This window comes from Syngnathus floridae, chromosome 6, assembly GCF_059516105.1.
Source record: "Syngnathus floridae isolate MCC-2025c chromosome 6, RoL_Sflo_1.0, whole genome shotgun sequence".
Taxonomy (NCBI): Eukaryota; Metazoa; Chordata; class Actinopteri; order Syngnathiformes; family Syngnathidae; genus Syngnathus; species Syngnathus floridae.
Window position 1 is genome coordinate 17,050,341 of NC_142418.1, and position 10,914 is coordinate 17,061,254.

Sequence of the window (10,914 nt, forward strand, 5' to 3'; positions counted from 1 at the left end):
TAAACCTTCAGGCTTACAGTCGGCATCGAAAATCAATCGAGACTTTGACTCGTGTTTTTGGGTCAGATTTTAATGTCGAAGAAGAGGAAGGGAAAAAAGACATTTCTTTGCTGTGTGTTTTCAAGCCATTTGATGGACAGAACAAACTATTTACAAGGACTCGGTCCTCATGAACACATTAGTTAAAAAAAAAACAATGACGTTAATAATGACGATTTGATGACTGAACCTTAATTACATTTATCCAAATAACGCAGATAAATATATTTATATGATATTTACAGAATACTGAAACTATACAAACATGGCGTATTCTATAAATGACGATGTAGGCACTCGTTAGCCTCAACCCAATCGTGGAACTTTTTTGAATGTACACGTTCTCTCGCACACACATTCTTACTTTCTCATGTAGGCTCGGTGGCACGTCCACCTTATTGCTCACACTTTTGTATTCAGTAGCACGGACGAGTGATCCAAAGATGGACTAAGTGCGGGAGGGGAGGGGGGGGGGTCAACAGTCACACGATCGACAGACACTACATTAGGTACACCAACTACTGGATTTCAATCCAGTTTTTTTTTTGTAGTTTTCATATCTTGTATCGGTTGAGGTGATTTATTATTATTATTATTTTTTTTTAGCTTAAACATTTTTAGTAAACGTTAATTTGGAGTTTGGTAATTCTTGACCCGATTTGGCCAGCAAGAGCATTCAATTCATTTTTAAAAACAAATATTTAAAACGGTTTTTCATTTCCAGCAAATATTTCATTTCATTGAATTGATAAAATAATGTCAGCTCTCACTCATTCCTTAAAAAAAGGTATTTCAAGAAACCCCTTCGATTGGATGCCTGTCAAATATTAAAGAACCCTGAACATTTTTGTTTTTAGAGGCGGGATGGTGTCACCTGACTTCTGCTATGGTGTGCCTAATGAAGTGACCTGTGAGTGTATATTCCCTGCCTACGATTTGTTGTTTTAAAATGTTAAGGTTCAGAGACGACAAAGAAGGAAAGAGAAGAAATAAAGCAGCTAGGCTGTTTTACAAAGACTATGCGGTACACACATGGACGACTAGACGGGAAGAACGGGGGCGGCACTACAAGTCCGACTCGGGCATGTCCGGCACGTCGGCCATCAGGTACCCGATGCCGTAGCGACCGTTGGGCGCGGCGTCCGCCTCGGGACCCCCGCCGGCGCTCTGCTTGCGGTAGATGCCGTTGGCGAGCATGGGCGACGGCACCTCGCTGGGCGTGGTCTTGGCGTGAAGGAGACTGGCGTCGTCGCCTTCGCCGGGCACGCTGCTCTCCTTGATGATGCGGCCCTTCTTGTAGGACACGGCCGAGATGCCGCCGGCGCCGTCGTTGATCACGCTGAAGTAGCGCAGCGCGAAGACCACCGGCACGGGCAGTATGGCCACCACCACCAGGGAGATACACACCGCCACGCCCCATGGAGGGAAGCCCACCAGCTTCTCCTGGGCCTACAGAAGAAGAACAAGCATTGAGGAAACAGGTACAGGATTGCCCATAAATTCTGCAGGCGCACATGTGACCGACCTGCTCCTGTATCCAGGCACTGTAACTGGGCGGCGTCTTGATGAGCTGGACAAAGCTGGAGCACAGCAGAACCAGCAGCAGGATGGGCGTGATGAACTTCCACATGTAGTAGTAAAAGCGATACGGCCTGAAGCCCAGCATGTCCTTCAGGTCTTCAAAGAACCTGATGGAATCACAACACAGGTGAGCTCACCCTTATCGGATGAATATAAGTTTTCTTCACGGTTTTTGAGCGGTTCGAAGGCCGTACTTGTCGATGCCGTAGAACCAAGCGACGGCCAAGTTCTCCAGGATGACCACGATGAGCAGCGGCAGCGTGGCCGAGTAGTCGTCAAACATGGTCACAAAGTAGTTGCCCGAGCGCTGCACGAACACCAGGCCGAGGGAGAAAGCCAGGACGCAGCAGCCCACTGGAGGGAGGGAGGGGGTCGGTCACAATATTAGGAACGGCTTTCCCAACTCCCGATCGACATAATCATGAGTTTGGCTGACCCGTCAAGAGTTCCTTGCGCACTTTGAAGGTGTCGATGAGCGGCGTGAGGATGCCCTCGATGGTGCCGAACATGCTGCCCAAGCCCAAATTAATCAGCATGAGGAAGAACATGACCGACCAGAAGGGAGAGGCCGGGAAGTGCGTCATGGCCTCCGTGAAGGCGATGAACGCCAGGCCTGTGCCCTGCACGGCCTAGTGGGTAGGGGAGGGGGAGGAGAGATCGGTCAGTGAAGGGTAACCACTTTGTATTTCCCAAAAAAATTTACTTTTTTCCTCCAAATACAATCGCATCTCGTCCATACCTTGTTGAGCTCGTCCTCGATACTGCAGGACTCCAGTCCGAGTTTGCTAAAGTTGTCCTCCTTGACTCCTCTGATGATGTCGATCATCTGATGGTAGTCGTCCACGCTCACCTTTTGACTGAGGTTGATGTGGTTGGGGATCAGGTTGGCCTCGATGCCGTTGCCCAGCAAATCCGCAATCTTGTTGCTGTTGCTAAAAAAAAACAAAATCAAGACAAGTTATCGATTTTTCTCATTTGTGTCGTTTGATATCTTCAGGGTGGAACGAGACTCACAGCAACACGCATCTGTTGTTCATAATGTTAGCTTTGAAGCCGAGCACGGCGAACACCACCAGGGTGGCCAGCACCGATGTGAAGAAGTTGATAAAGGACACCAGCACGGCGTCAAAGTGACAGTTGTTGTCGCGCTTGTTGTAGCTGGAGAAGGCGATGACGCCGCCGAAGCCCAGGCCCAGCGCGAAGAACACCTGCGTGGCCGCCTCGCGCCAAACCTTGGCCTCCAGCATGAGCTCCAGCTGGCAGGCAAGCACACACACACACGGAAGGGAATGGTGAGTTTCTTTTGATCACATGGTGTTTTATGTTGCAGACACAAGGGGGCGTTAGAGCACCAAAGAAACGGTGGTAGGTCTTCTTGTTTCTATGGTGATAGAAGCTACAGCAGAATTTACAGCCTTGGAAGCTGATTGGTAAGTTATTGCTATCAGCCAGTCAGAAGATTATTTTTTCATTAAATCAGTTTTTCCTCCAGAAGGGGTATTTGCTGAACTATTGGTACTAAAAAAAATATATATTTTTCTAAGAGCACTCCCATTCTTCCTCAAAAGTGTGATGTCTTGCTGAGCTCAGAAGGAGCGTGGGCAAAAAGACATTGCGTCCGTACCTTTGGTGTGAACATGTGGCGAATCCCGTCCATGGAGCCCTCCAGGAGGAGCGAGCGAACCAGGAAGCAGATCAACACCACGTAAGGGAACAACGAGCTGAAGTACATCACCTAAAAATGCAGGCACAGCTGAGGTCAACAAAACATTTAAAAGACAACAAATAAATTGCTAATTTTGTAGCAAAATTGAAGGACTAGTTTATCTAGAAATGATCCCGTTAGTTATTAGTCTCAGATTACAACCATTTAAAAAAAAAAAAAAGACAAAGTGTGTTATTATTTTAGTTTTTTTTTGTATCTTTATATCAACAGCATATATACTGATCAGGTCACCACACCCGACATGCCTTCCAGTCAGTAAATTCAACTTAAATAAACACACAACACAATCACGAGACAGAAGGAAAGCTACACAAACATTCATTTGGGATAACGCAAATAAGTAAACATGTACTGTGTACAGCAGGCCAATGTTGCAGGTGGTATTTTCATGGTCAAATTATGACACATCTAAGTTATGCCCTTGAGAAATATTCCACATATCAGCAAAGATGGCTATCTTCTCAAGGAGTTTGTGTCCATGAGAAGTGAGAAGGTCATACCACAATTTTGTGTGTACAATTTTTAAAATGGTGACACTAAGTCCATGCTATGTTGTGCTAGTATGCTAAATTTGTTGCTACGTAAGTTTAGCAAGTGCTACAATTTATAATGGGGCATTATTGTGTCCATCTTTAAGTTATTTCTACTAACTTTGATGTATCCTCTTTAATTTGCCTTAATCACTTGCTTATTTAACCAATAAGGTAACTTGTAATCTTAATTGCGTTTAAAATCTAATTTAAAGGAGTAAAAAAAGTAATCAGACCACTTTTTCAAGGTAACTACAATGCTGATAAGCAAAATTAACTTTGGAGGCTGGATTTCCTAAAAATGAAGGCGTACAACTGCACCCAAGGTGAGTCATCAAACTTGCTCCAACCTGACGTTATGCAAGATTTACAAAGTATTAGTCTTGCCTAACCCATCCCCCCCCCATTTCCCTCCCCATGAACCCTGTCCTCAAATCTCCCTAAATCAAGCCAAGCCGAAAGAGCGCGTGTAACCACGACAACCAGATCCCTTTCACGCCCACCCGCGCTCACACGAGGATATTCCTTGAAAAAAAAAAAAAAAGTCTTTGTGCACACGGGAGGAGAGACTCCATTAATATTCTTTTGTGCTCACACTTGCGAGACGCCTCGTGGGGGGGCGACTATCGGGGAAGTTTGAACTCCTCGACCCCAAAACCTGTCTGGACACACCAGGTGAAAGATCCACGTTATCTTCAGGGATTATTTCCAGCGATGTTTCTCAATGACTGCACTAAAATAGAGCAAAGTGGCAGTGGGAGATAGCGTCTAGACAATGGCAGCGGCCACATTTCAAGAGGCTGAAGCCAAACAGGGAGGCTCTGGCGTGACAAATTGGCACGGCACAGACCACCGCTGTTGAGGGCATCCATCTTGTTTTGTCCAGACAGTAAGACAGTCGTCGTGATAAAACCACAGCTCATGACGACGCCAAGGCAGTCTGCCTGTCACGGACAACAAAAAAGTCTTCGTTCCCTCAACTGCTAAAACAAAAAATCGGTTGGTAACGTGTAATTGATATTGAAGTAAAGTTATGTAACGGTCAGAAAGCGATTACTGACATTATTTGATCCGTCATTAGCGTACGTTGTAGTCGAGGCATGACGCAAGAGGGGATCAAACCGAATTCAAATGTCAAAAACATCAAGAGCTTTCCTCGTGCCCATTTCTTCCAATTAGCTCCGGCTTGACCCCCCCGAACATCCGCTGTCTAATACTTGTCATGTGACAAAAAAAATGAAATGAAAAAAATGGAGGTAGGAGAGGTCTTAATCCTTCCGGATGCTAGTCACGTTAGCTTTGATGCTGGAGGTCAGCGTAGCTAGGTGAGCTTAAGTATCCAATCCCTTCCAGGAAAATCACATGAGCGACCGAGGATGACACAAGTTGTTAACATCTCTCCATTTTACGCTCCCGCTAAAGAATATTAACACTTTGTTCCCATAACATTGCCACTTTTTTGTAGCATTAGCGACCAGACAAGGCATACATACAGTTAGCGCGCCGTAAGTCTTAATGTTCGCTAACGAGGTGTGAGAGGGTTCTTCAAGAAATGGCGGCTGAAAACTTTCCCCCAGTTCCCCCCAAGAAGCTAAGCCTACCTTCCCGGACGACTGGATGCCCTTGATCATGGCCAGGCAGACCATGGACCAGGCCCCCAGCAGGCACAGGGTCATCTTCCAGTTGAGTCCTCCGCTCTCGGAGATACTGTCCGAGATGTCCAGGGCCTCGCGGTACCAGTAGTAGGTAGTGGCCGAGCTCTTCTCACACTCGGGCACCACAACTGCACAATAAAAAGTAGCTTTTTAGTTTCAACCTATTTATAACATTATAACTTTATTGTGCATAAAAAATTTGTGACATAGTAACCCTCACTGATATAATCCTAACATTAAATTCTTTTCAATGAACTTACATGTGCTGTTCTTGTTCTTGACCAGCGGACACTCGTGCCATGGCAACGGTTGCTGGAAGGATTGTGAGAAGTAGAAGAGGCTCCAGCTGATGATGACGTTGTAGTAGAGAGCCACGAAGAAGCACACCTGCACAGAGTGTCTATTATTGGTCCATCTAAGAGGTGTTAAGGATTTCATCAGCTAGCAAGCTAACGTTTCGGCGACTCACCACGCAGCTCGCGAAGCCGATACCCCCAAGTCGAGGGCTGATGTAGTTCCACACGCCGATGCTGCCCCGACGGATGCGCTGACCCACTGCCAGCTCCAGGAAGAAAAGCGGGATGCCGATCAACACCAGCAGGATCAAGTAGGGCACCAGGTATGCCCCTAAGAATCAAAATAACACAAGCAACACACTTTGATTATTTCAACAATAATTGACGATGAATCGATTATCAAATGAATAATTGAAGAACCATTCGTCATAGCTTAGCATTAGCTTCCAGTTTGATATGATGAGGTTCATCTCACTAAATTAATGGAAGCAGGATACTGTTCACGTTTTGACCTACTTTAACAAGAGGTGGGTTATTTTTAAGAGGCACCCTTATGAAATCAAACGTTGCAAGTGCCTGTCTTCGAGGAGATGAAGTCCAAAATGACTCGGAAGTGGTATTACGATAGTCTTCTTGAGAATTCAAGTCTTTGGTGTACTTCCGTGTGCACTCCAAAACCACAAAAATCAGTTAGAGCAGGATTGCGTCATACCTTTCAAAATGCCGTGATGAAAGCCGTTTGGCATTTTTTCCAACCCGCTAAAATGACTGTTGGCATTGTTGACATTTTTAGCGATTGCGCAATCTGCCCACGTGTATATTGTATTGTTGGTAGTTTAATCCGTCGCCAAATAGTGTTTTGTTAATCGTTTCCTCAAACAGGATGTTCTTTAAGTCCCAATGCCCCTCCCAGGTGTAACGTCTGTTGTCTTAACAATTAGATCATCTTATTCAATTTCATTCCTGGGGGTCTTTGACATCAGTCAGCATCAATCCCGCGTCCACCTTCCTCCCAGGTGGTCTCCCATTGTCTTTCCAAAAGCAAATATTATCATATTAGAACCTTTTATCTTTCGACTAAAAATAGCCTCTACGGAAGTCGCGGTGGATTTTGTATTAAAAATCTGTCAATGTATCACATTGCAGTGTGAAAGTTAACATCATTAATGCTGAAAGAAATCTTGACATTTAATCCGTAAAAGCATTGACCTCACTATATACTGCTGTTTTGGTTAGCAACAGCAGTTTGTTACATTCCATTTGATTTATAGTAGAAACTTCACTTCCTTTCTCCCTTGCTGGACCCCAACCAGCAGCTGAATCACTCATTGACTCAGCCGAAAGTTGTACAGTAGCCCTGAGTCCTTTTTCCACCCGGGCCTGGGTTTTCTTAAAGAGACAGTAGCACATGGCCTGTGACGCCACGAAAGGAAATTTGTATCTTATAATAGATGAAAACATTGAGGTTTCTGGTGTGTGTGTGTGAGGGGGGGCTGCGTGTGTGTGTGCATTTTGGTGCTGGGGCTGCGTAGGTCCCAGACGTGTCATTTTAATGAAATTACATTTGACCACAGCGGGGTGGACCAGAGCTGTTTAAATCAGGCCTGACTCTCTGGGTGACTCAAGCGAGGAACGACCTGACTCACAGCATGAGTGTGTCGGACACCTTACTGTAAAGGAGCAGAAATGTAAAACACACACAAGAAACTTAATCGAGAAAATTAACAAAACCATAATGTGCAATTGCGAAAAAAAAAATGGACTTGACCTCCCTTTTAAGATGTCATCTCTCCATTATGTAAGATCAGAGACAGACAAGGAGTGGTGAATGAATTACGCATCAACCGAGAACAGAGACACAATGTTTTGAAGTGACCTCTCGTTTGTCGTACGGTCGTTTGACAACTCCCACGAACGTAAACATGGATGAAAGCGGTCATTGCACTCACCTCCGCCATTCTTCTGGCACAGGTACGGAAACCTCCAGACGTTGCCGAGGCCTACGGAGAAGCCCACCTGGGCCAGGATGTACTGCAGCTTGCTGTTCCAGGCCGGCCGCTCCTCTTCCTCCTCCTCGCCGTCGGAGCCGCCCTCTTCCACGTCGCCCTCCTTGCCGTCGCCGTCATGGTCGCCGATGATCAACGAGCTCTTCTTGAAGGAATCGTCGCAGGCGTCCTCGTTGGAAAGCAGGTCCCGGGCCGATTCTGTGACATCGTCGTCAAGCTCTCTCTTGACGGCTTTGCTGTTTTTGGGCATTTGATAATGCAAACGAGGGCGAGGGATGCCACGTGCTTATTGTTGTTGGGTTACGGTTGCGCAATTGTCCCGCCTTTCAACTTTTCAGTTTGTCGGAGTCCGTGGGATTTCGAGGAAAGATGTTTTTTAGTTCGGCATTATCACCGGATCTGTGTAAGACAATGAGAAAATTAATCAGCAGATCACACAGACGAATTCAAGCATTTTCAATCCATTCGCCATTTTGTTTTCTCGCAACTGCATCTCAGTTCACAAACGCTGCATACAGAAAATTATTTCCCCTATTTATTTATTTTTTCATTCTGGGGTTTGCTATATTTGAAACAGCCAGTTCTTTCTCCAAGCATTAACTTGTAACCCCAAAAACCTTGAAAGCCTCGCTGTGAGCAATGCTTTATAGAGAGGGTGTAAAGTAGCTTTATATTCTTTATCTTTGGGATATAATAACCAAAATATATCACAGACACATGGGAACTGTGGAAAAAAATATATGTTTTTTTTTCCATGAAATTTCCACGTATAGCGGAACTATGAAAACAAGCCGCATGGCTGGAGAAGTGGTGGGAGTGACACTATCGCATTTCTCTCACTTTCTAAATAAATGATTGGGGGGTGAGGTATTTACATAACGAAACCGAATCAAACTGTTTCATTTTCAAAATCAGTTTGGTGTTGCTGTTGATCTATTGGGCTTGGCGAGATTTTACATCGGAATAAATATGACAAAAGCTACGGCCGTATTGAATCGTATCGTAACCTCACTGAATCGAATCGTTCCGATTCAAAATATTCTACCATACTATTTTTGAATCATATCGTACCCCACGTATCAAGACACATTACCACTCACATGATTTTGGATTATTTTAGGGACACATCCAGAGGAGATCATGCAAACTCCAGAGATTCGAACCCAGAACCTCGCCTTTGTGAGTAAAAGTTCGTCTTGCTGCTTCATATTTCAAATGATACATCAATTTACTTATAAATTATATGTATAAAATATATCAAATTGATTATTTTACAAACACAGCATATTCTTAATTGATCATTTACAATTGACCATTTAACAAATACATACACAAACAAATAAATGAATCAATAAGCAATTTTAGAGGTGGAGCAGTAACATTCATGCAAAACATGACTTTTAATGTAAATATTGGGCGAGTCGATTTTTAAAAAAAAGCGGGGTATACTTTGTTCTCAGGTTTGCTTTATCTTACACCCCCATTCCCGTAAAAAAAACACGCCTGCCTCATACAGAGAACTGACAATACAATAAATAATAAGGGTATTTTTAAATCATGACACGGATTATTTTAGTAAAGGGGTAGTCTCGGTCTGTGCAGATTTACCTAATACATTTTCTGATGGTTTGAGTGATGTGGGGAAAAGACCCATGGGTGTGGACGACGCGCCACGCGCAACATCAGGCCATTTTGGTTCATATTCTTTTCTCCTTTGTCGAACACAAGGATTTAGAACACAAGGATTAACACGATTAATAGATTTACATAGTTCCAGATTAGCCTATCTTTCCGCGGAGGATGCTGAGTGACGGGAAATCTTATACGGCGCCACGCATGGTGGTTTAACCAGGCCTTAGTGTGGAAAAATGACATCACAACATTTAGATATTTATAAAATTTAGAATATGAGTAATTATAGGCCGTGTGATCCGTTGACGAGTCTCACAATGTGCCCTTTATGAGCCATCCTGCCTCCTAGGCGTCCGCGTGTGGTATTTCATCATCCCATCCACGCACGCGCACGTTGGTACCCCAGCCCTAACCCAGTCTACGTCACATGCACGCGCACGTATGCGCACTCACATCCTAGGGATGCTCCGTAGGGCGAACTCACCTAATGAAGAGGAAAAAAAAGGCCGAGAAGAAGCGAAGACGTCTCAAGGGATGAAATTGTGCGAGCACATACACGGGGCGGACATTATCACTCGTTCGAAAAGCGTCTAACGTCGTTGCGGTGTGCTCCGTGTTCGGTGTGTTCTGGCTTGCCGGTGCCGCGCTACGACGGTGTCTCTTCGCTTGCCAGCGGGCCGTACCACAACAATGAAATTGAGGGTGCTACCTCTCACTTTCAGCGTCGTCAAATGATTACATCCAGTTTCTAAACCACAGTGTGCCGTCATGTCACATTAGCCTGGGTGTAATACACGATTAAAGCTATTTGAGCACAACTTTGTGGAGATTCTACCGTCTTGGAAGCAGACATTTTATCTGTAACTCCCCCGTTTTTGTTCAACTTTGGTACATTCCACTATGACCACTATTACCAAAAAGGGTTGGCGCTAAACAGCAATGTGCCTCTGTTTGTCAACCGCACAGGAACTATACATACTCTTTGAAGAGACTCTCTTTTATACTCTTTTTTTCCACATTTAAAAGATGATCAAAGTGGTTATTTGACATTCATCTTACTAGAGAGGAAGCCTCAAAGTGAAACTACTAATTTGTCCATTTTGTTTCTCAAATGAAGAAAAAAAGTGAATGAATTAATAAGGGTGGACTGCATAAATGAGAATATTTACTTTTGATATTAGAAAATTCCGAGTATTTGGCCAAGATTAAATTAAAACAGGCGTCTAAAAGATTTCATTAATCGATTTGCGAGGATTGTATTATTGTTCATGTTTTATGTTATGTCTTCTGTAAAGAGCATTGTTGTTACAGCTGCAGTCGAGAAAGTGGTTTATAAAATAAGATGAGTTGATCACAATTAGTTAGTTTGGTTTATATGACTGGTTTTGAAAATGTCAACATTGCCTTCTTTCCACACATAACAAAATGAAAGTACGACATTCATGATTT

General features: G+C 44.2%; 1 protein-coding gene across 1 annotated transcript; it reads right to left on the reverse strand.

The window, feature by feature from the left end:
* Window positions 1–49: 49 nt before the first annotated feature.
* slc6a15 (solute carrier family 6 member 15) lies at window positions 50–10,116 on the reverse strand. Its single transcript, XM_088379913.1, has 12 exons — window positions 9,950–10,116; window positions 7,777–8,232; window positions 6,001–6,158; window positions 5,792–5,918; window positions 5,478–5,659; window positions 3,245–3,355; window positions 2,635–2,876; window positions 2,360–2,552; window positions 2,057–2,249; window positions 1,815–1,974; window positions 1,565–1,727; window positions 50–1,488 (listed from the first exon to the last, which is right to left on the reverse strand). Exons 2-12 carry the CDS (start codon window positions 8,081–8,083, stop codon window positions 1,105–1,107), a joined length of 2,220 nt encoding a protein of 739 aa, XP_088236039.1. The 5' UTR covers window positions 8,084–8,232; window positions 9,950–10,116; the 3' UTR covers window positions 50–1,104.
* Window positions 10,117–10,914: the final 798 nt, after the last annotated feature.

Excerpts from the sequence above, each read along its gene's own strand:
- slc6a15 (XM_088379913.1), bottom strand. The coding sequence starts at position 8,083 with ATGCCCAAAAACAGCAAAGCCGTCAAGAGAGAGCTTGACGACGATGTC. Across the intron at positions 5,660-5,791 it reads CAAGAACAAGAACAGCACAT|TTGTGGTGCCCGAGTGTGAG; the intron begins GTAAGTTCATTG and ends TTTATTGTGCAG. Across the intron at positions 2,553-2,634 it reads AACAACAGATGCGTGTTGCT|CAACAGCAACAAGATTGCGG; the intron begins GTGAGTCTCGTT and ends GTTTTTTTTTAG.